Source organism: Schistocerca piceifrons, chromosome 1 (assembly GCF_021461385.2).
Source record: "Schistocerca piceifrons isolate TAMUIC-IGC-003096 chromosome 1, iqSchPice1.1, whole genome shotgun sequence".
Classification (NCBI taxonomy): domain Eukaryota; kingdom Metazoa; phylum Arthropoda; class Insecta; order Orthoptera; family Acrididae; genus Schistocerca; species Schistocerca piceifrons.
This window is the reverse complement of record NC_060138.1, coordinates 168,636,640-168,663,339: the sequence shown is the minus strand read 5'-3', so window position 1 is coordinate 168,663,339 and position 26,700 is coordinate 168,636,640. Positions and strand designations below refer to the sequence as shown.

The 26,700-nt window shown below is 39.0% G+C and overlaps 1 protein-coding gene across 1 annotated transcript; it reads left to right on the top strand.

Annotated features, from left to right (window-relative positions):
• Window positions 1-426: 426 nt before the first annotated feature.
• On the top strand, window positions 427-26,448 carry LOC124802092 (gastrula zinc finger protein XlCGF57.1-like; the record flags this gene model as incomplete). The annotated part of the gene is made up of 4 exons (XM_047263122.1): window positions 427-563; window positions 731-1,038; window positions 1,234-2,260; window positions 25,878-26,448. Coding segments are annotated over exons 2-4 (1,893 nt in total), but the record flags the coding sequence as incomplete, so codon positions are not given.
• Window positions 26,449-26,700: the final 252 nt, after the last annotated feature.

The window sequence follows — 26,700 nt, the reverse complement described above, 5'->3', positions numbered from 1 at the left end:
CAGGGATTTGCGTAATTATAAGACGTGATCACGGGATAGATAGGGAGAGGAGTAGAGGACTGAACGAAGAAAAGTATATTTGATCGGAAGTCACGGAATACAAAATTTAACATCTTCTACTTGTTGGCTATGTTTATCACAAATTCGCTTAATCTTCTGAAAACAGATCGAAACCTACAATATACGCCGCGAAAAGACAAGCTGCAGGCTCTTTTTGTAGAGCTTACTTTAGCTAACTTGGCCTCTGTCACAGGACTTTTTCTTTCTGACTTACACAGTCATTAGGCTGCTCGATGATTTTAACTTGCTTTTTTCGTCAAACTAAACCTATTGCAACGTCGAAGCATATTACGAACGCAAGCGTCTGTCATAGATTAAGTTAGGGACATTTTATACTGTACTCCGTTATGTTGGCAATGTGTGCGTGTGTTTGGTTAAAATGGCAGTCTGACAGAAATTTGTTAGTTTCTTTCAAATTCTCTTGTTTAAATGTCAATTACCTTTTTCTGTTGTGCGTTGTTACTAGCAGTTTATAAATATTCGCGGATTATGTCAAATTAATGGTAAGTGTCTGAAGCTCCAGGTGAAAGATATCTCTGAAGTGTAATCTGTATTCGCGTAAACATCCCAGCCGAAACTTTTTAGTTCTATTATTGATCAGCGAGATTTTGCATCCGGGATTAAAATTTTAGATTTCGCTAATAAAGTCTTGCGCTTTACTCCATTACAGGCACCACATACCTATGGGATGGGCAACCCACCCATCACCTATGCACTTTGATTCTTTGAAAATTGTTCCTGAACATTTAGTGGAAAGAATCAAGCTGGAAGATACAATATTTCGCGATTCGTCGCAGAATGCTCCAGGCAGTCCAATGTATTCAGCAGCAGCACTTAACGCTGTGTCCTTCAACTCCTGGGGCATTACAAATCAGTGCAGTGTGAATGGAATTGCTACAGCTACCAATGGTGTATCCACCAAAGTACAAACGACTAATGAATCGAATGAACTTGCGGATAATGCATTAAATAGACATGGTAATAGAGCACCTAGTACCTCTAACAGAAATATGAATAATAGTTTTATGTCCACAACTATGTTTTTAATGAATGAGTGCCTCCAACAAAACAGCACACACCAGTCACATTTAAATGCAAAGAAACACGATATATTTAATATAGCGTGTGAAAAAGGGTGTAATTGTGACAGCACAAATTCTTTATTTCGTGCAGGTAATAGCCTGATGTTTGGTGCTGACAAGCATGTTGGGGCCAAGCACTTCATGACACCATGTGGTCCTCTTCAGCTAACAGCCCAAGAGTGTGGTGAATTCCTTCTGAAGAAAGCATCAGTTACTTCCAACTTACTAGGACCAGATACTGCTAACATAGGACAACAACCAGTCAGTGCAGGTAACACCAATACCACCGGTGTTACACATATAAAAGGCAGACCATTGGAGGGAGAAGCAACTGATGACACACAGTCATCAAACAACAGCAATGGCAAATTAACCATAACTACTGGCCATAACTTAAGTGGTGGCCATAGATATAGGTTGGATAAAGAACGACCGTTCTCATGTCCAGAATGTGGTAAATCATTTCTTCTCAAGCATCACCTTGTCACACATGCTAGGGTTCACACTGGTGAACGCCCACATGTATGCCCTGAATGTGGAAAAAGTTTTGCCCATAAACACTGTCTCAGCACACATCTACTACTACACAGCAGTGAACGTCCATATAAATGTTTGGAATGTAAAAAGTCATTTACATTAAAGCACCATCTAGTTACACATGCTCGTGTGCACAGCAGGGACCGGCCATTCATATGCCAGGAATGTGGAAGAACATTTCCACAGAAAAGACATCTTGTAACACACTCAAAGTTTCATTCTGGAGAACGGCCGTTTGTTTGTGATGAATGTGGTGAATCATTTTCTCAGAAGGATCATCTTGTGATTCATTCCCGGTTCCATGGTGGTTTGCATCCTTATGTGTGTCCAGACTGTGGCAGTACATTCACACGCAAGTTTGAATTGGTGAATCATGGACGGCTTCATGGGAGAGTTCCTCACTCTTGTGAAGTCTGTGGGAAGGAATTCTTGCAGAAAAGAACACTTCTAGCACACACAAGGTTGCATACTGGAGATGACAGACCCTTTGTTTGCCAGCATTGTGGGGAGGCATTTTCACGTAAACCAGAGCTTGTTGAGCATTCCAAAATACACACGGGAGACAAGCCATTTGTGTGCAGGTAAGTATCACCATACAAAATTGAATACTAAAATATTATATTGATCTGAATTTGCTAAGTCTTAAGAAATGTGAAACAGAATTCAGTCTTAGTAATGCAGCACTGAGTTTACTGGACTCGTGTTTTTTAAATGTCATTCTCTTCCTGTGTTACACACAACGCAACAGCATAAAATTTATTCCCCAGCTATTTACCAAAAATTAATTTTTGTCAACATAGTTTCCTTTTTAACAGGGAAAAGGGAACGGAGAGAAACTGAAAGCACCATTGGTTTTAAGGCTTTTGAATTCCTTTAAAATGACTTCATATCTTAAAATGTCTACTTCACATGTTAAAAGTATGTTTTAGTGGCAGTGTGGATCAACTTAGAGGAAGGGATAGCTGGCTAGTGTGCCTCTGCCCCCTACCTAAAATCTTGGTTATAGATATTGAGAACAGCATAACCTGTGGTCTAGGATTGATAGGCAGCTGTTTGTTTGGTTGTGAGGTGCCAAAGCCTATGAATGTGAAAATGAAATAAAGATCAGGGGAACAGATTGACCTGTACCATAGCTTGTTGTATATGTTCGCATCAGTTTCAACATACTTTGCCACATTTTACGCACTTTGTTACAAAAAACTAAAACTTCAAGATAAGTTCAGAAGATCAATATTAGATAAAGAACAAATCTTTTAAGTATTTTAATGTGTATTATGTACATATGTTGTACATAAACTATGGAAAATATAAGGTCGTCCATTAAACAATTTTTACTGGAAAGGTACCAGTATGTATATTTTGCCTTACAGAGTGTAATTAAAAGTGATAGTAACTAGCTTATTGATTCATGGTGATAAGATGTTAACAGTAAGACATGCCAATAACTTACATTCACATCAAATCAGAAAAAAATGAGTATAACAGAAGTGTAGTGATGTCTTGGTCACTGTTTGAAGTAAACCAATGGGAAAAACATAAGGGAAAAGATGTATAATACATAAACAGGGTTAATGAACAATTTAATTCTTTGTTAAACACATTACTCGAGTGCATTAATGAACAATTTAATTCTTTGTTAAACACATTCCTTGAGCAATTTGAGTCCTGGGTTTTCATTGTAACAAATATGGATAAAATTAAACAAGCAGTGTTGAGGGATGGCTAACATAAGATTTAGGTATGTTACACCAATAAGAGAAATCTTTACCTAATTCTACAGGCAAGGAGTAAGAAAGTCTTAAAACTAACTCACAATGACTATTGGGAAAGCCTCCTGTCCAATAGAAACAGCGAAACATGCGTAGCCTATTATGCATAAAACACTCGAAGAATAAAGTAAATAAAAATTTTACATTATTTGTTTAGTTTCATTTATTTATTTGTCTTATAATAATTCTGCACAAAAGTGCAGGACACGACAGTTACATTACAGAAATATTTACACATACATATGCCAGGAAAGAAGTTCATGCCGGGAAAGAAGTTAAGCTCGGATTGGATAAAAATGGGACTTTTCGAGCAGAAGCATCACCGCATTCGCTTTAACTGATACAGGCAGATGATGGAAAACCTAAACCTTTTATTCTTAAAACTTCACTATTATTCCTCTGTGAGACTCACATCATCAAGTAAAAGTGCTTTTATGGACCACTGTGAGTGAGATGTAGGTAGCCAATGAAATTCTCGAGTGTAATTTTCTATGGTATGTAAATGAATTGCTGGTATTTAGTTGTATGAGGTTAAAATTTAATCACATCATTGAATTTTTTGGCAATATCAGAAAGAAGACATTGAAGTACGAATGTATGTTTTAGGTTATGCTAAATATTAGTTCATTATGGAAAGCTTATTTTCATGTTGAGATTTGTTGTCTTCGCCAGCTGACAATCAAATTCACATATTCCATCCTAATCTAGACTTTGGGGTAAGCTACAGATTGGTAAGTCACCACAACCAGGTTTTTGCTTTCACATTCATTGGCTTCGTCAACTCATGAATAACCAAGGTGCCAGACTACGTTACAGGTTAGTCTATTAGCACATCTTGGTTTTTCCAGTCACCAAAGTAATATGAAAATCATTACACAAGCTTGAAATTCGTAATAAATAGATCAATAAAAGTTGTTCTGGCATTCTCCGTATCAAAAACAAATGTAATCAATTTGTATCTTCTACTGAAAGAAATCGTGTGAATCAGTGATTGTCGTTGGCTACTTTATACTATTATAATATCTAGTTGGACCAATGTCCATGAATTGCCATTATCTGCACACAATGCAAGAGCTGCCAATTCTGCAAATGTGCTTTAGCCCATCACTGAATTCCTGTACCTGAAAGGAATGAGAGAAACTATACACACTGAGCAAAAGCTTTCATCTGTAAACGCATACTGTCTGTGTGAAAACACACCCAAATAGTGAGTGCAGCTATGAGCCAAAATATTTGTTTAAATTGTAAAAATGATTATCAAATAGAAATGTTTATAATTCTGCTGTAATTTCCCTTCCTCTACTGGGCTTGTGGTTTACGCTGGCAGTGAATTATGGAGGAGGATTCCAATGTAGCTCACATATCTTCGAATTTCAATTTTTTTCCTACTCGTTTTTCATGGAGGGTCCTACAGCAGTTCCATGTATTGCAAATATGATAGTCACAGTAAGTTTGAAAATCTCCAGATTGGCCCCAAATCTTCGATGCCCACTTTCATTTGTAGAGGCAAGGTCATGTAAGTAGTCTACATAAAACTTTTTTTTAATAAGGGTTTGTATTAAGTGACTTTGCACTGAAGCGTGAGCATATGCACTTCAAGAACTTAATCAGTAATATTATACTGTTCATTGTTACAATTCTCCAGTCATGAACGCGAAGATTGTGTCAATCCTACCAATCAGAAATGCACACAGTTAGAAATACATGTACAATGAAATGGGAATTCATTAATAAAACGGAGAAAAAGTTTTGTATGCCATTTATGTAAATGAGGAATACCATGGAATCTAGTATGATCCGTTGTCGTACCCCTATTTTCTTTTCCTTCACATCTGATATGAATTTGATCTTATGAGAAAATGTGAGTTCCAAACACGGTATTCTGTTTTGTATATGTAATTTAAACTACACTTTTTGCTTATTTCCTAATGTTTCCAGTTTGTCATAGATAAATTTATTACTAAAGGTATCAAAAGAATATAAAAGATCTAGGTTGACTTCTAGCACTATAAAATAAAAAAAGGTAAGTTGAAAATGCTAATTCCTCTGGTAGTAATAATATTTCTAGCATAGTATTATATTTCAATTAAAATAAGCTTGGTGGTAGGAGCAGGATGCTGCCCAATCTTAGTTCTCTTTTGAGTTCCATGTACTCACTGTGTTGCCTGTCTTATAGCTACATGCAGAGCCTTGTCTAAAGTGGCTGTCCAGTGGCAACTCTGCACCCCACCAGTGCAATCAGTGCCACAGTTATTTTATTTCAGATATAAAATGCTTCACTGATTTGATAAGACCTTGACTGAGCTATCTTTTGCATCAGTTCTTGACTGAAGCGATGTCTTCTGATAGAGTATATGTAATAAGTAATGCAACAAATTTTTTTTCTTGGCCAGTTTTGGTTGCAAAAATGCAGAATTCTTGGTGCGACATCACGGAATACACTTGCTTCAGGCCCTATAGCTTCATGTTGTTCTCATAGTTCGCACTGCTATACATAGCCTTCAAAATTGTGTCTGTAATGGAGATGCATTCCAACCAGAGACGTGCCACTTTGTTTCTTTTGGCAGAAAACCAGAGCATCTAAGTGCTAGGAGAATGTCTGTGGAGATGCGGCAGTGAACAAAAGTATAGTGAGTCATTGGGCAAGGCATCTGTCATCTTTGCATCAAGGTCAAACAAACCTGTCTGATCTCCCACATGTCAGCTGGCTACACACAGCTGTGACACCTGCAGTGTTGCAAACCCTAGACACACTCATTTGAGGTGGTCAACAGATCACAAACAAACTCCTTGATGAACAACTGGACATCTCTTTTGGTAGTGCTGACACACTTGTCCACCAGTTGGGGTACTCAAAGGTGTGAGCTCACTAGGTTCATCACAGCCTAACAGAAGTTCTCACACTTTTTGACTTCCATATGTTTGGCCCAATGAAGGATGCAATCCAGGAGAAACAGTACATGGATGACAGGGAGGTTAATGGTGCAGCAAGGCATTGGCTCCAACATCGACCAGTAGAGTGGTACAATGTGGGCATACAGACCCACCCAGTAAGGTAGCGTGAGGTTGCCGCATTGAATGGAGTATGTTGAAAAATAGGGTTTTGTAGCAAAAACAGTGGGGGTTAATATGGTGTATTTGAAACCTGAATAAAACCAACCTGATTTAAGAAAAGAAGTGTTATTTTACTTATGGTATGCCTCTCATAGCTTACTAATAGTGACTTCCGTCTATAAAAAGGGGCAGACAAACCATCTCTTACTACAGACCCATTTATCCCCAAGCAGCCTGCTCTAAACTTTTGGAATACATGTCCTACAGTGGAATACTGACTCGTTTTGTACAGCGTAACCAGCTGCTTGCCTCGTAATATGTCACAAAGAATTCTTAGAGACATCCACATTAGTGGTAGGCAATGAAAACCTCATAATTCCATTTGTTAAATTTTACAGGTGAAGCAAAAATGGTTTCTTAAAAATAATATAAAGTGATACAGAAAGTTGCTACGTGTGTAACTGCATAGTAGAAGCCTAGTTATTGACATAAAAGAGAAACCCAAGCACATACAGATCTCTAATTATAGAGTTACTGGTTACTGGAATTACAAGTTTTCACAAACAGATAGAGTTACGAGGTTTTCATTGCCCACTATTGATACATGAAACTATAAATGAATTACTGGAAGAGCTAAACAACAAGAACTATTCTCATGGTACGTCATGTGACTTGCCAAGGCATTTGATTTTGTAGGAAACTAAAATTTTGTGGCTTTAATGTATCCCTCTTGCATGCATAGGGTCTTATATTCATAACAGGAAGGAAAGTGTCAGTTAACAAATAGCGCAGCAATACTGAAGCTAAACTCAGAATGGGGGAATGATAAATATGTAGTCAGATATTCAGGCCACTCTTGTTCCTTACCTATAAGAGTGACATTTCAGTGACTTTAAAGAACTGTTGAGAAACTGTAATGATTGCTAATGAAGGACCAGGTAAAGCCGAAATGGTACCTAAACATCGCTGCAAATGGTTTACAGGAACAGTTATAGAATTAATTACACAAAGACTCATATTATGCAATTTAAAACAAACTGAATTTACCTGCCAGTTCCAGAAATAGGCATTAATGATCATACATTAAGTGAAATACTGTGTGTGTGTGCCCTGGGTTTTAGCTAGATAATGAACAAAACTTGAATCAAAACCTATAAAAAAGTAATCAAGAATATGATTTTGACTTGCTAAGCGCTTAGAAATATCCCTCATTATGTTGACCTAAAGACTAGAATATTAGCTTATTTTGTGTACTTCCACTCCCTTTTGGTCTGTAGAAATATCCCTCATTGTGTAGGCCTAAACACTAGGGTATTAGCTTATTTTGCTTAATTCCATTCTCTTTTGGTTTGTGGAAGTATCTTCTGGGACCAGGGAGCTCAAGGAAATAAAATATTTACTCAGCCTAAGTATGTAATAAAAATAATTTCCTAAATCAGTAACTTCACATATTGCTAAAACAATTTCTACTCAAACTGACAATTCTCTTATCATTATTTATTACAATACTGAGAGATGTCTACGCATGTTTCCATTCAGTCACCAGATCATACCTGTACCAGCTGTGTGTCAAAGGCTTGACTTTGTGAACCAGATTCTCATGTTGTTGTTGTTGTTGTTGTGGTCTTCAGTCCTGAGACTGGTTTCATGCAGCTCTCCATGCTACTCTATCCTGTGCAAGCTTCTTCATCTCCCAGTACCTACTGCAACCTACATCCTTCTGAATCTGCTTAGTGTATTCATCTCTTGGTCCCCCTCTACGATTTTTACCCTCCACGCTGCCCTCCAATACTAAATTGGTGATCCCTTGATGCCTCAGAACATGTCCTACCAACCGATCCCTTCTTCTGGTCAAGTTGTGCCACAAACTTCTCTTCTCCCTAATCCTATTCAATACTTCCTCATTAGTTATGTGATCTACCCATCTAATCTTCAGCATTCTTCTGTAGCACCACATTTCGAAAGTTTCTATTCTCTTCTTGTCCAAATTATTTATCGTCCATGTTTCACTTCCATACATGGCTACACTCCATACAAATACTTTCAGAAACGACTTCCTGACACTTAAATTTATACTCGATGTTAACAAATTTCTCTTCTTCAGACGCTTTCCCTGCCATTGCCAGTCTACATTTTATATCCTCTCTATTTCGACCATCATCAGTTATTTTGCTCCCCAAATAGCAAAACTCCTTTACTACTTTAAGTGTCTCATTTCCTAATGTAATTCCCTCAGCATCACCCGACTTAATTCGACTACATTCCATTTTCCTCGTTTTTCTTTTGTTGAAGTTCATCTTATATCCTCCTTTCAAGACACTGTCCATTCCATTCAACTGCTCTTCCAAGTCCTTTGCTGTCTCTGACAGAATTACAATGTCATCGGCGAACCTCAAAGTTTTTATTTCTTCTCCATGGATTTTAATACCTACTCCAAATTTTTCTTTTGTTTCCTTTACTGCTTGCTCAATATACAGATTGAATAACATCGGGGAGAGGCTACAACCCTGTCTTACTCCCTTCCCAATCACTGCTTCCCTTTCATGTCCCTTGACTCTTATAACTGCCATCTGGTTTCTGTACAAATTGTAAATAGCCTTTCGCTTCCTGTATTTTACCCCTGCCACCTTTAGAATTTGGAAGAGAGTATTCCAGTCAACATTGTCAAAATCTTTCTCTAAGTCTACAAATGCTAGAAACATAGGTTTGCCTTTCCTTAATCTTTCTTCTAAGATAAGTCATAAGGTCAGTATTGTCACGTGTTCCAGTGTTTCTACAGAATCCAAACTGATCTTCCCCGAGGTCGGCTTCTACTAGTTTTTCCATTCGTCTGTAAGGAATTTGTGTTGGTATTTTGCAGCTGTGGCTTATCAAACTGATTGTTATTCCTTTTTGCCTGCTTCATTTACTGCATTTTTATATTTTCTCCTTTCATCAATTAAATTCAATATTTCTTCTGTTACCCAAGGATTTCTACTAGCCCTCGTCTTTTTACCTACTTGATCCTCTTCTGCCTTCACTACTTCATCTCTCAAAGCTACCCATTCTTCTGCTACTGTATTTCTTCCCCCCATTCTGGTCAATTGTTCCCTTATGCTCTCCCTGAAACTCTGTACAACCTCAGGTTCTTTCAGTTTATCCAGGTCCCATCTCCTTAAATTCCCACCTTTTTGCAGTTTCTTCAGTTTTAATCTACAGGTCATAACCAATAGACTGTGGTCAGAGTCCACATCTGCTCCTGGAAATGTCTTACAATTTAAAACCTGGTTCCTAAATCTCTGTCTTACCATTATATAATCTATCTGATACCTTTTAGTATCTCCAGGGTTCTTCCATGTATACAACCTTCTTTCATGATTCTTAAACCAAGTGTTAGCTATGATTATGTTGTGCTCTGTGCAAAATTCTACCAGGTGGCTTCCTCTTTCATTTCTTAGCCCTAATCCATATTCACCTACTATGTTTCCTTCTCTCCCTTTTCCTACACTCGAATTCCAGTCACCCATGACTATTAAATTTTCGTCTCCCTTCATTATCTGAATAATTTCTTTTATTTCATCATACATTTCTTCAATTTCTTCATCATCTGCAGAGCTAGTTTGCATATAAACTTGTACTACTGTAGTAGGTGTGGGCTTCGTATCTATCTTGGCCACAACAATGCGTTCGCTGTGCTGTTTGTAGTAGCTTACCCGCACTCTTATTTTCCTATTCATTATTAAACCTACTCCTGCATTACCCCTATTTGATTTTGTGTTTATACCCCTGTAGTCACCTGACCAGAAGTCTTGTTCCTCCTGCCACCGAACTTCACTAATTCCCACTATATCTAACTTTAACCTATCCATTTCCCTTTTTAAATTTTCTAATCTACCTGCCCGATTAAGGGATCTGACATTCCACGCTCTGATCCGTAGAACACCAGTTTTCTTTCTCCTGATAACAACATCCTCTTGAGTAGTCCCCGCCCGGAGATCCGAATGGGGGAATATTTTACCTCCGGAATATTTTACCCAGGAGGACACCATCATCATTTAATCATACAGTAAAGCTGCATGCCCTCGGGAAAAATTACGGCTGTAGTTTCCCCTTGCTTTCAGCTGTTCGCAGTACCAGCACAGCAAAGCCGTTTTGGTTATTGTTACAAGGCCAGATCAGTCAATCATCCAGATTGTTGCCCCTGCAACTACTGAAAAGGCTGCTGCCCCTCTTCAGGAACCACACGTTTGTCTGGCCTCTCAACAGATACCCCTCCGTTGTGGTTGTACCTACGGTACGGCTATCTGTATCGCTGAGGCCCGCAAGCCTCCCCACCAATGGCAAGGTCCATGGTTCATGGGGGGCAGATTCTCATAACGATTGATAATGAAGGCTTTGATGTTGACTGAATCTTGTTCACAGGTGACACACATTTCCACATTAGTGGATTCATGAATAAATAAAACTGAAGGTTTTTGGGGTTCTAAAAATCCTGATTTGTTGGAACCAAAATCATTGCAGTCTCCCAAAGTTACCATACGGCTGCTGTATGCAACAGTGACATTAGTGCTTCTTTCTGTGCAAGAATTGCTAACTAGTGAGAGTTACATTGTATTTGGAACAATTTTCCATCACACAGCAAACGTTGGACGTTTGACCAGGCATCAAGTGCCTCATTCAAGATGGGGCCAACCCACACCATACTGAATCCAGTTTCTTGATTTATACCTGGGGAATAATCATTGGAGCTGAATTATCCCAAACTTACCAGCACAAAGATGGTTGGCCTCCATGTTCTCTCAGCCTTTACTCCTTATGACTTCTTTTTGTATGGCACCAGAATTATCCCATGACACAGAACGAGCTTGAATCGTCTATCTGTGTGACATCTGACTCTATTTCCATTGGGACAGTACGAGATGCGATGGCAAATTACACTGTTCATTTGTTCCATCTGTCTACTGCAAGTGGTAGACATTTTGGAAAGATTGTGATATGATTGCGGAGACTGTTTGCAGAGGACAATAAACATACCAAGTGGTGTATTGTTGTATCGATCTGTGTTTCCTTGTTATTTAATCTTATTGAACACACATACCTTAAGTTATTCTTAGAAACCACAGGAAAACTATATTTTAATGGAGATTTGAGCCCTGTCCCTTTTGAATGCAGTTTAATGTCATGAAGTAGATACTTAGTTACAGTGTACACTGTTCTTTACAGTGTTGATGAGGTTTTGCCAAATACAAAAATCATATAATTTGAATAAGCGATCCCTGAGATAAGCTCTTAATTCGTTACTGCAATTTTGGAGCTTCATAGCAAACTACCTTAGCAACTGTGGGCAACTTTTGAAAATGTTAGCTTCACAATACAGAACGTCTTATCCCAAGTAAACAGAGACGCATGTATGAAATGAGATCCCTTTGACCTTTAGAGGAGACTGGTGACATTTATATCTAAATAAATAGTAGAACTCCTAGTCCTGGTCCCATTTTATTTAAGCAGATAACCAGGTTTGGCTTTATGGTCACCATCACATTTGTAAGAGGAAAATAAAAATAAAGGTATTACCGAATTTGTGAAATACAAGGAAAAACCTATTACATACAGTTGAAAAAATAAGCATAGTTCTTTATAAAACATTTGACCCAGAAGACACTTAATCATTAACTGATATTGTATGTATACGTTCATAGGATGTGTGGTTGTTAACTGAGTCTATTGTATATTATTATTGGTTCGTGCCTATGTGTTACTGCCTTGTAAGATAGGAAGGTTACGTGTTTCAGTGTATCCGTAAAAGGTTCATGCTCATGTTTCACAATTTCTGGACTACCCTTATTTTTATTTTCTTCTTGTAGATCTGTTGATGGGTGTAATGATGAAACTGATTATCTGATTAAATAAAGTAAAATGATACCAAGGTTGTGGTTGCATTTGGTGTATTCAGAAGCACACAGACAAATTGAACCATGGACCTTGCCATTAGTGGGGAGGCTTGCATACCTCAGTGATGAGATAGCTGTACCATAGGTTCAACCACAATGGAGGGGTATCTGTTGAGAGTCCAGACAGATGTGTGGTTCCTGAAGAGTGGCAGCAGCCTTTTCAGTAATTGCAGGGTCAACTGTCTGGATGACTGATTCAACTGACCTTGTAACATCAACCAAAACATCATCGCTATGCTGGTACTGCGAATGGATGAAAACAAAGGGAAACTACAGCTACAATCTTCCCAAGAGCATGCAGCATCACTGTATGCTTAAATGATGAAGGCTTCATATTGGGTAAAATATTCCAGAGTTAAAATAATCCCCCATTTGTATCTCCATGCAGGGACTACTCAGGACAACGGCATTATCAGGAGAAACAAAATTGGCGTAATGTGGACCAGAGCATGGAATACTCAGATCCCTTAATTGGGGAGGTAGGTTAGAAAATTTAAAAAGGGAAATGGACAGGTTGAAGTTAGATGTAGTGGTAATGAGTGAAGTTCAGTGGCATGAGGAACAGGACTTCTGGTCAAGTGAATACAGGTTTATTATTGCAAAACAAAATATGGGTAACGCAGGAGTAGCTTTAATAATAAATACAAAAAGAGGAATGCTTATAAGCTACTACGAAATGCATAGTATAGCCAAGATAGACATGAAGCCTATGCCTACTACAGTAGTACAAATTTATATGCCAACTAGCTCCGCATTTGTACAGAAATTAGATGGCAGTTATAAGAGTAGAGGGCCCTGAAAAGGAAGCAGTGATTGAGAAGGAAGTGAGACAGGCCTGTAGCCTATCCCCAATGTTATTCAATCTTTGAGCAAGTAGTAAAGGAAACAAAAGAAAAAAAATGCCTTAGGAAAAAAAATCAAGGGGGAAGAAATAAAAACATAGAGGTTTGCTGATGACAGCAAAGGGCTCGGAAGAATAGTTGAATGAAATGGACAGTGTCTTGAAAGGAGTATACAAAATGAACATCAACAAAAGCAAAATGAGGATAATGGAATGCAATTGAATTAAATCAGCTGATGCTGAGGGAATTCGATTAGGAAATGAGACGCTTAAAGTAGTAGATGCGTTTTACTATTTGGGTAGCAAGATAACTGATGATGGTTGAAGAAGGGAGGATATAAAATGTAGACTGGCAATGGCAAGGAAACCATTTCTGAAGAAGGGAAATTTGTTAACATCAAGTTTAGATTCAAATGTCAGGAAGTCTTTTCTGAAAGTATTTGTTTGGAATGTAGCCATGTATGGAAGTGAAACATGGACGATAAACAGTGTATACAAGAAGAGAATAGAAGCTTTCAAATGTGATGCTACAGAAGAATACTGAAGATTAGATGGGTAGATCACGTAACTAATGAAGAGGTACTGGATAGAATTGAGGAGAAGAGGTATTTGTGGCACAGCTTGACTAGAAGAAGGGATTAGTTGGTAGGACACATTCTGAGGCATCAAGGAATCACCAGTTTAGTGTTGGAGGGAAGTGTGGAGGATAAAAATCATGGAGGGAGACCAAGAGATGAATACACTAAACAGATTCAGGATGATGTAGGTTGCAGTAGTTACTCAGAGATGAAGAAGCTTGTGCAGGATAGAGTAGCATGGAGAACTGCATCAAACCAGTCTTTGGACAGAAGACCACAACAACAACAGCAGACCAAATGGAAATTATTTTTTATATGTCATATTTTGGTCATACACTATCTGATCAAAAGTATCTGGATACCCTTATATAATGCAGAATTGGCCACCAGATGTCACGAAAGGTGAACATACCAGTATAAAGGGAGGTGGGAGTGGTATATAAAGGGAGATGGGAGTGTTATGTTGTCAGTAGAGGAGCAGATACAGCAGAATGGGTCAGTCAGGACAGCTCAGAGACAGCAAACACAGACTAACCATTGAATGTCATCCGAGTAACAAATCTATCAGGAACATTTCAACCCTACTAAAGCCCCACAAGACAACTGTTGGCAATGCGATTGTGACATGGAAATGTGAAGGAGCAACCACGGCTAAACCAAGACTAGGCAGAGCTCATGTACTGACAGACAGGAACCAAAAAGCATTGTAGAGGGTAGTTGTAAAAAATCACATGAAATCAGCAGAACAAACCATTCTTGAGTTCCAAAGTTCTGCCAGATGACCAACTACCACAGTGACTGTGGGTAGGATGCTAAGTGATGCTGTAGGTGGTGTAAAGAGTGACACCACTGGACAGTGGGTGACTGAAAACAAGTGATTTGGGATGATGAATCACTATATACCCAGTGACAACCTGATGAGGGTGGGATTGGATTTAATGAATTCCTGGAGAATGTTACCTGCCGTCATTTGTAGTATCAACAGGGAAGTACAAAGGTGATTGTGTTAAGTGTGAAGGTGTTTTTTGTGGTTAAGGTGTAGTCTCCTTATTCCTCTTAACAAAATACTGAATGTGGAAGGATATGAACACAATTTATAGCATAGTGTACTGCATACAACAGAGAAAAATTTCCGAGGCAGTGATTGATTGTATCAGTATGACAATAGACCATAAAGTATCTGTGGCAGTGGCTTGTGGACAATAACATTCCTGACATTGATTGGCCTGCCCACAGTCTCATCCTGAACCCAATGGATCACCTTTGAGCTGAGTTAAAACAGTCGACTTTGCTTCAGGCACCAGCATCCAACATCTGTATTTTGACTGTTGAGGAAGAATGGTATGTCATTCCTCCACAGGCATTCCTCCACATACTTCATTGAACATATCCACAGTAGATCTCAAGCTGTCATAAAGGCAAATGATGGACACACCCCATATTGACATCCTTTAATAACTGTACAGATACTTTTCATCAAGTACATCTACATTGGCACTCCGCAAGCCACCCAACGGTGTGTGGCGGAGGGCACTTTACGTGCCACTGTCATTACCTCCCTTTCCTGTTCCAGTCGCGTATGGTTCGCGGGAAGAACGACTGTCTGAAAGCCTCCGTGCGCGCTCTAATCTCTCTAATTTTACATTCGTGATCTCCTCGGGAGGTATAAGTAGGGGGAAGCAATATATTCGATACCTCATCCAGAAACGCACCCTCTCAAAACCTGGCGAGCAAGCTACACCGCGATGCAGAGCGCCTCTCTTGCAGAGTCTGCCACTTGAGTTTATTAAACATCTCCGTAACGCTATCACGGTTACCAAATAACCCGGTGACGAAACGCGCCGCTCTTCTTTGGATCTTCTCTATCTCCTCCGTCAACCCGACCTGGTACGGATCCCACACTGATGAGCAATACTCAAGTATAGGTCGAACGAGTGTTTTGTAAGCCACCTCCTTTGTTGATGGACTACATTTTCTAAGCACTCTCCCAATGAATCTCAACCTGGTACCCGCCTTACCAACAATTAATTTTATATGATCATTCCACTTCAAATCGTTCCGCACGCATACTCCCAGATATTTTACAGATGTAACTGCTACCAGTGTTTGTTCCGCTATCATATAATCATACAATAAAGGATCCTTCTTTCTATGTATTCGCAATACATTACATTTGTCTATGTTAAGGGTCAGTTGCCACTCCCTGCACCAAGTGCCTATCCGCTGCAGATCTTCCTGCATTTCGCTACAATTTTCTAATGCTGCAACTTCTCTGTATACTACAGCATCATCCGCGAAAAGCCGCATGGAACTTCCGACACTATCTACTAAGTCATTTATATATATTGTGAAAAGCAATGGTCCCATAACACTCCCCTGTGGCACGCCAGAGGTTACTTTAACGTCTGTAGACGTCTCTCCATTGATAACAACATGCTGTGCTCTGTTTGCTAAAAACTCTTCAATCCAGCCACACAGCTGGTCTGATATTCCGTAGGCTCTTACTTTGCTTATCAGGCGACAGTGGGGAACTGTATCGAACGCCTTCCGGAAGTCAAGAAAAATAGAATCTAGCTGGGAGCCTGTATCTAATATTTTCTGGGTCTCATGAACAAATAAGGCGAGTGTCTTTCTCACAGTGCATTTGAGATGCTTTCATTAAAGGCCACATATAATGTTACAGAATAAGTTATTAACAGGCATGTATAAAAACTTCAAAGTCTTAGAATTATCTCCTGAAAGAAATTCATTGTAAGTGGTATGAAAGATACCAGGTGGTTATAATTAAATTGCAGGTCCAGTGTAGGCTGTAATTATCATATGGCAACGAAACCTGGTATATTTGCCAATGTGTCAATACAGAACTGATTTATGCTGGGAAAAAAACTTTGATCCAGTTTTGGCCAACTGGTGAAAATCTGACAATGTACAGCTTCTTGGCAACATCCCCGCTGCTCATATTGAACAAATTGTATAAGTGGTGGTTGATAATAAATGTAGATTATGCCTTTTCAATTGTTTGACCTTTTCTGCCCATGTCCCGTTCCTAATCTATTACATATGGAGACATTTCTATATGTCCTCCTTACATTCAGAGTGCCAGATTTGCACCTAGTGGCCAAAATAGGAACCCATTTTTTCCAACATTTATCAGTTCCACATTAATGCATTAGAACATCTACTGAGTTTTACTACCGTATGATCATTACAGCCCACAATGGACCTCTGTGAGGGGCTGCACTTTAATTATAACCACACGGTACTACAATTTTGCAATGGGCTAAAATTTTTATCTTATATCCAACAAAGTGAGGGACATTTTCTGTAAAGTTGGATAAGCTTGAGTTTTTTTATCAGTTGATCAATGTGTCGATTTTTTAGTCTGTAAGGGGGCCAACTAATTTTGCACTTCAAGGTTCCTAGTAAGTACCCAGTCATGTTTATTCCAAGATCTGTGAGTCATTGTTATTTGTTTGGTATTACATAATATGTATTTGTCTAAGACTAAGATAGAAAGTGCTGTAAACAGTTAGTCATAAGCAGGTTAAACTATAGTTATACTGTGTGTGATATGATTGAGTTTTGGGCTTGTAACTAGTATACTGCTACTGCACATTTGTTTTTAAAAAACATCATAGCATCTGAAATGTGTTTTAATGACTCTGGAAGATGTTTATATGGGTCAAAAGCAGTAGCAGACCAGGTAGGAAACCAGGTGAGATGCGATATTTTATTTGACTGTACCCTAAATTTTCCCTGCTCCTTTGTCATAGCCTGTGTTAATGTGCTTTTCTGTATTCCATTATGGTGAGGAAACTCAGGCCCTGAAAATGAGATGCCATTGATACTATAATATAGATTACAAATTAAAGTTTTGTCATCTACTCTTGAGTATTTTGACAAGATCATAGTAGAAAAAACAGGCACACTGAAAAGTCATAAAAACTGGAATGATTTGAACTTAACCTAATTATCTCCTATTTGATAAATTTATTTCTACTGTATTTTTGAGAGTTTTGGGAAATATTCCTTGGGTCATCATCAGACTGCATAGATATATAAAGATGTGCCCTGCCAGGTCTTTTCAGACTCTGTGATGATGTGTTACTTTCAACAAAAATTCAGTTAATATGGGCACAACTATGAATTTTGTAACTCTGTCCTATGGACAGTGTTGAAATTCCTTTCTTTCAACAACTGATGAAACTGATCTATCAGAAACTCGAAATAACTTGGCATATGAATTCTGTAAAGAGTTTACAAACAGTGTGAAAAAAATTCCAAAATTCAACCCACCTTCATTCAAAGTCACTAAAAAGTGAGACTGCCTCACAAAAGTTGAGACAAAGTGATGGAAAAATTATGTCTGTAAGAACGACTGCCCTTTATCATGAAGACGTGAACATTGTTTCTATGACTTCCTTTTACCCACAGTATTCAGTTTACTTCTGGAAATATTCTTTACATTTACTTTTTGTGTTGCATTTCTCCACACTGCTGGAGAAGGTTCATGTGAAAATGACTGAATGTTAAGAAACAAAAAATAATAAAGTGAAAAAAATAGACATGAAACATGGTATTATTTGAACTGACTGATATAAATAACTCTATGTTAAAAATAAAGTAATTTCATGTGTTTAATGGTCACATTCTATACTGCAACTCTTGAAATGTTCCCCCGGATGACTGCATTATTAGGCACACCACTTGGGCTTTTTGTTTATATACATTCTGCAAAATATCAGCTTGTACACATCTCATCATGATTTGTGCAGAATATATCACTACATATGAATAGTATGCTGCTCACCACATTCAAGATGCTTTCAGCAGCGTACAAGCACATTTAAAAGTAGGTTGTTGTATAAGCTAACAGATTTAGCCGTTCATCAGCTGAAGAAACAAACACACACACACACACACAGACACATTTTCATGTATGCATAACACACACACACACAGATGGCCATTGTCACTTCCAGTTGTTGAATGGGACCTCAGCACCCTGAAGATGACAGGTAACCATATGTGTGTGTGTCAGATGTATATGAAAATGTGTATTGTGTCTTTCATCTGATGAAGGACGTTGTCCAACAGGCTATCCAACAGTCTTCTTTTAAATGTGCCAGCACACTGCTCATCACCTCCTCTATGTGGTGAGTAGTCGTCCACCATAATTCATAGTGTTATAAAATCATGGATCTTTCACAACACGGTGTTGAAGGGGCAGACTGGAAAAAATAGTCAACAGAATTTATCATATATCAGTAGTTTTTGCTCTTTCACTGCATTGTGGTACCTCCATGAAAGTTTTGTGAATTAGTTATGCTAACTTTGTAGACAGGAGGAGGCTGTACCTCATACACAGTCATTCCTTGGAATCTGAGCTAAAATAGAGCTAATGAATTAAGAACAAAGACAAGTTATTTACTAGCAAAGTGATGTATACACTGCTGGATATTACAGTTGCTCACCATGAAGGTGGTGCACAACAAACATCAAATTTGCATGATGTGTCCTATGTGTGTGGTTATGCAAATGATTAAAATTTCAGTTTAAAGCCATGTTGGCTATTAATTAACCATAACTCTTTCAAAAATTTTGAAAGATTTACCAGAGACCACTGTCAGTCAGTAATTTTTGTTGACTTACTTTTGTAATGTAGGAACTAGCAGCATATTTCAAGGTACAAACCTCATCTTCAGGCTGCGGTGTCAATACAAAAAAGTTAAACAAAATTACATATCGATATTCAAGTTGTTGGCATGTGCTGCAGGCATCCTGCAGAGAAAGAATAGGAAAACCTAATACGATTATTTATTGGTCTGCTGTTCACATAATCTTCTTCTTCTTTTTCCATTTAAATGATCACTCACTTTGTTTGTATGAAATGGCTGTCTTGTTGTGGTGTGTTCAGTTATTGCTGTGGCTTCTTGGATCTTGTTAACCACTGTTTATGAAAGTTATTAATATATAACAATTGATACAGCTTAATGCACCACAAGACAGCTATTTTATATAAACAAAGTGAGTGATTATTTAGAAAAAAGGATTATGTGGACAGCAAACCAACAAATGATCATATTAGTTTTTGAAATGATAATTAAATGGACACCCTAGCTGCTAACAGGCATTGATGAAGTACATCAATGCCTGTTTGCAGCTAGGATGTCCATTTAATTATCATTTCATTTCTAGCAAAGCTGCGTGGTCATCTACGGTAACTGTTCTTTCGGGAACAGATACTACAGTCATATATTAGTTTTTTCTTCGCTTTCTCTGAGGATGACCACAGCACATGCCGAAACTGTAAAGAACAAGTTCAGTATTTATGTGTACTTTTGTTAAATGTTTTTCATATTACCACTGCAATCTGAAGATTAGGGTTGGACTTCAAAATGTGTTACTATATTAAATACTTTAAGTTGTTATTGTTGTGGTCTTCCATCCTGAGACTGGTATGATGCAGCTCTCCACACAACCCTATCCTGTGCAAGCTTCTTCATCTCCCACTAACTACTGCAACCTACATCCTTCTGAATCTGTTTAGTGTATTCATCTCTTGGTCTCCCTCTATGATTTTAACCCTCCAATGCTAAATTTGTCATCCCTTGATGCCTCAGAACATGTCCTACCAACCGGTCCCTTCTTCTTGTCAAGTTGTGCCACGAACTCCTCTTCTCCCCAATTCTGTTCAATACCTCCTCTTCTCCCCAATTCTGTTCAATACCTCCTCATTAGTTATGTGATCTACCCAGCTAATCTTCAGCATTCGTCTGTAGCACCACATTTCGAAAGCTTCTATTCTCTTCTTGTCCGAACTATTTATCGTCCATGTTTCACTTCCATACATGGCTACACTCCATACAAATACTTTCAGAAAAGAGTTCCTGACACTTAAATCAATACTCGATGTTAACAAATTTCTCTTCTTCAGAAACGCTTTCCTTGCCATTGCCAGTCTACATTTTATATCCTCTCTACTTCGCCCATCATCAGTTATTTTGCTCCCCAAATAGCAAAACTCCTTTACCACTTTAAGTGTCTCATTTCCTAAGTTAATTCCTTCAGCATCACCCGACTTAATTCGACTACATTCCATTATCCTCGTTTTGCTTTTGTTGATGTTCATCTTATATCCTCCTTTCAAGACACTGTCCATTCCGTTCAACTGCTCTTACACGTCCTTTGCTGTCTCTGACAGAATTACAATGTCATCAGCGAACTTCAAAGTTTTTATTTCTTCTCCATGGATTTTAATGCTGTTGTGTCTAGGCAAGACAGCCTAGACACAATGCGAGGAAGCCGAAAGGCACACGCTTTAAACTCACGCAGGATGGCGTGAGTTCTGAAACAGGATACGTAATGAATGCTATAAAGAAAAGTATGTAGCTTCTGGAATACTTAACTTTAATCCATCATTGTATACAGCATTCTTGATGATACAAGTGAGACTCTGTAGTTTCAGACAATATACTGCTAATGGCACCTTGCTAGGTCGTAGCCATTGACTTAGCTGAAGGCTATTCTAACTATCTGCTCTGCAAATGAGCGAGGCTTCGTCAGTGTGCATCGCTAGCTACGTCGTCCGTACAACTGGGGCGAGTGCTAGTACGTCTCTCTAGATCTGCCATGTGGTGGCGCTCGGTCTGCTATCACTGAAAGTGGCGACACGCGGGTCCGACATGTACTAATGGACCGCGGCCGATTTAAAGCTACCACCTAGCAAGTGTGGTGTCTGGCGGTGACACCACAAATACCTACTCCAAATTTTTCTTTTATTTCCTTTACTGCTTGCTCAATATACAGATTGAATAACATCGGGGAGAGGCTACAACATTGTCTCACTCCCTTCCCAACCACTGCTTCCCTTTCATGCCCCTCAACTGGTTTCTGTAAAAATTGTAAATAGCCTTTCGCTCCCTGTATTTTATCCCTGCCACCTTTAGAATTTGAAAGAGAATATTCCAGTCAACATTGTCAAAAGCTTTCTCTAAGTCTACAAATGCTAGAAACGTAGATTTGCCTTTCCTTAATCTTTCTTCTAAGATAAGTTGTAATGTCAGTATTGCCTCTCGTGTTCCAATATTTCTACGGAATCCAAACTGATCTTCCTCGAGGTCGGCTTCTACCACTTTTTCCATTCGTCTGTAAAAAATTCTTGTTAGTATTTTGCAGCTGTGACTTATTAAACTGATAGTTCGGTAATTTTCACATCTGTCAACACCTGCTTTCTTTGGGATTGGAGTTATTATACTCTTCTTGAAGTCTGATGGTATTACGCCTGTCTCATACATCTTGCTCACCAGATGGTAGAGTTGTGTCAGGACTGGCTCTCCCAAGGCCATCAGTAGTTCTAAAGGAATGTTGTCTACTCCCGGGACCATGTTTCGACTCAGGTCTTTCAGTGCTCTGTCAAACTCTTCACGCAGTATCTTATCTCCCATTTCTTCTTCATCTACATCCTCTTCCATTTCTATAATTTTGTCCTTAAGTACATCGCCCCTGTATATACCCTCTATATACCCCTTCCACCTTTCTGCATTCCCTTCTTTGCTTAGAACTGGGTTTTCATCTGAGCTCTTGATATTCATACAAGTGGTTCTCTCTTCTCCAAAGGTCTCTTTAATTTTCCTGTAGACAGTATCTATCTTACCCCTAGTGAGATAAGCCTCTACATCCTTACATTTGTCCTCTAGCCATCCCTGCTTAGCCATTTTGCACTTCCTGTCGATCTCATTTTTGAGATGTTTGTATTCCTTTTTGCCTGCTTCATTTACTGCATTTTTATATTTTATCCTTTCATCAATTAAATTCAATATTTCTTCTGTTACCCAAGGATTTCTACTAGCCCTCGTCTTTTTACCTACTTGATCCTCTGCTGCCTTCACTGCTTCATCCCTCAAAGCTACCAATTCTTCTTCTACTGTATTTCTTTCCCCCATTCCTGTCAATTGTTCCCTTATGCTCTCCCTGAGACTCTGTACAACCTCTGGTTCTTTCAGTTTATCCAGGTCCCATCTCCTTAAATTCCCACCTTTTTGCAGTTTCTTCAGTTTTAATCTACAGGTCATAACCAATAGACTGTGGTCAGTGTCTACATCTGCCCCTGGAAATGTCTTACAGTTTAAAACCTGGTTCCTAAATCTCTGTCTTACCATTATATAATCTATCTGAAACCTATCTCCAGGCTTCTTACATGTATACAGTCTTCTTTCATGATTCTTAAACCAAGTGTTAACTATGATTATGTTGTGATCTGTGCAAAATTCTACCAGGTGGCTTCCCCTTTCATTTTTTACCCCCAATCCATATTCACCTACTACGTTTCCTTCTCTCCCTTTTCCTACTCTTGAATTCCAGTCACCTATGACTATTAAATTTTTGTCTCCCTTCACTACCTGAATAATTTCTTTTATCTCATCATACATTTCATCATTTCATCTGCAGAGCTAGTTTGCATATAAACTTGTACTACTGTAATAGGCGTAGGCTTCATGTCTATCTTGGCCACAATAATGTGTTCACTATGCTGTTTGTAGTAGCTCACCTGCACGCCTATTTTTCTATTCATTATTAAACCTACTCCTGCATTATCCCTATTTGATTTTGTATTTATAATCCTGTATTAACCTGATCAAGAGTCTTGTTCCTCCTTCCACTGAACGTCACTAATTCCCGCTATATCTAACTTTAACCTATCCATTTCTCTTTTTAAATTTTCTAACCTACCTACCCGATTAAGAGATCTGACATTCCACACTCCGATCTGTAGAATGCTAGTTTTCTTTCTCCTGATAATGACGTCCTCTTGAGTAGTCCCCACCTGGAGATCTGAATGGGGGACTATTTTACCTCCGGAATATTTTACCCAAGAGGTCGCCATCATCATTTAACCATACAGTAAAGCTGCATGCCTCGGGAAAAATTATGGCTGTAGTTTCCCCTTGCTTTCAGCCATTCGCAGTACCAGCACAGCAAGGCCGTTTTGGTTGATGTTTTAAGTAAGTCAACAAAAAGCTGTGACTAGTAGCAGTCTCTGAAAAGCATTTTCAGATAAGGATTTCATCACAGCTGCACAAAGTAGATAGGAATAAGGTCATCTAAAATTTGTATATAAGGATTTTCTTATTCAGGCATCACATTTGTATGTTGTTTGTTTGTGATAAGATTGTGCTGTGCCTCACATAAGAAGGTAAAAGGTCTTATCATCACAACAGCAGGATTATGTGCTATTGGGACTGTGATATACTTCTTCATTGACCGGAACCACAACTGTCACGTGAACATGGAATCAATGAGTCCCGAGGGCAATAATGATTTCCATGCAAGATGTCAGTATCCCTATGTGATTAGCACCTGACATGACAGATTTATTGTTTGCTCAGCAGTTTAAGAAAGTACAGCGTCATATCCTTTAAATCAGGAAATGGACTTGTTTGCTGAAACACAAGTATCCACTGAGGTAGTACAATTGGAGCTCCGCAGACTGTCAGCACGGTGACCATTGATGGGGCTTTCCCTTATGTGGAAGCAGAGGGAATTGTGCTACCAGTGGTGGACCCAGTGACAAACTACACACAGGAGCAGCACCACCTATCACCTGCCATGAGGATTTATTAACTTTGGCATAGAGTCAAAGCAATGTGGAATAACTGTACCTGTATCTGTCAACCAAACTCAGTTCGACTTGATGCCCAGCTGAGTTAAGAGACATTGTCGGTACCAGAGGTGGCAGCACCAAGTATTAAATTTCACATGCTGATGGCACCAAATTACCTAAAAATTAAATAACATATGCTTTCTGCTAGTAAAATTTTGTTGTTTTCTATCCTTCCTGGTGCTCAAATGTTAATCGCCAGTAATGTATACAAGCAGTACTATGTTTTGCACCCTTGTTTCACAATCCTTGGCTTTCTTATAGTTTCCATTAGTTACTTTAGCATGCATCCCTTGTAGTGAATAGAAATAGTTTAAGTGACACCACTGCTAAACAACTGTGGCTGCACTTAAACATTTATTTCATGTACATATTTCAGACCAACATAATTTTTCACCAGTTGTTCCATCAAAGATAAATTAAAACACAATGTGAAAATAAGCTTGATAATAGGATTACACAATTACAAATAAAACGTGTGGCAGAAAACAATGTTATAAAGTAAAGGTATGAGGACCACATACACACACACACACACACGACCACACTCCATGGCTGCCAGTCTCAGAGCCTGGCCTTGGCAGTCAGAGACTGTGGTCATATGTGTGTGAGTTGCATTTGTGTGTGTGTGTGTGTGTGTGTTTTGTCTATTGTGATGAAGGCGTGTTTGGCTGAAAGCTTTGTTTGACAAGTGATTTTGTTGTGGCTATCTGCGACTCAACATCTCCATTATATAGTGAGAAGCAACTATCTGTCTCATGATATTGTCATAATTCCATCTTGGATTTTCCGTTGTTTTATTTTATATAATGTTTTTGGCACTGGTGCTGTTATTTGTACCTGTTTACTTTCTTTTATCTTGCTTGTGCTGGTATTGCGTTTTCATTACTCTAGGACAGGGTTGAAAATGGATTTTGTTGCCCAACATGTCTAGTGTGAGAAATAAAAGTTCATAGTGCAGTTGCAAGTGCCATTTAAACAAATTCTGCATTGGGCATGTTTTCAGATGTGTGCCTCTGCTAGGCAACTTGCCGGTTTTTTCTAATATGTGGTTTTGCCACGTTGTTAGGGTGTCTGACCCCTGATAAATCTAGCTTACAAACTGAAAGTGATATTAAAGTTAAACTTCTATACTTGGTAATTGTGAGAGTAAAAAAAAATAATATGGCACTCACATAACGCTTCCAGACTTTTTCTCTATTATAGCAAAGTTCAGCTTGATAAGTCCTTACCCTTTGTTATATTAGTGTTTAAAATGTTTATTCATTTACATTTCATTTCCCTTTATTATAAATGAATAAACTTAAATGTTTCAAATAATTTTGAGATTTATAATTACTGAAGTTCTTTGGCCTGATATCTGCAGAGAATGTGGGAACTGCTTCTCGAGCCGGGAGGGCCTCGCACTCCACTACCGACTGCACGCAGGAGACCGTAATGTGGTGGCAGATCTCTGCGGCTTGGCATCAGCTCTGCAGCAGCAGCCAGCTCATTTCCTATGTCCACAACCTCTCCCCCCTCCACCACCTCCACATCCTCCTGTCAGCAAAGCTTCACCTGTTCCTCACACACATACACCACCAGCTGTGGCTGGTCATGGCTATCCAAAACCTAAACCTCACGTTTGCCCTGACTGTGGTAAGTGCTTCACTCAAAAGCATGGCCTAGCACAACATAATCGTCGCCATAGTGGTGGATCCTGTGACATTAAGCGGCATATATGTGAGAAATGTGGCAAAGCATTCTATCAAAAAAATCATCTAGCTCTACACTCCCGTCAGCATATGGATCCACAGCAACAGCAACAACAGCAGCAGCAAAGGCAACAACAACAGCAGCAGCAGCAACATCAGCAGCAGCAACAACAACAACATCAGCAGCAACAGCATCAACAACAGCAACAGCAGCATCAACACCAGCAGCAGCAGCACCAGCAGCAGCAACATCAGCAGCAGCAAACCCAAACCCAGCCTTCCACATCAGCAGCAGCAGCGGCAGCTGCTGCTGCAGCCGCCGCAGCAGCAGCTGCTGCAGTTGCAAACAAATCATATGAAGTTCTTGTGCCTGCACAACCTGATGCCCAAGGACCTCCTCGGGAGGTAAAACCTTTTGAGAGCCTCATGCCAGCTCCTGGAGAATAACACTGCTGGAAGTAAGGCTGATTTTTTTAGATTTTGTAGATGTAGGGT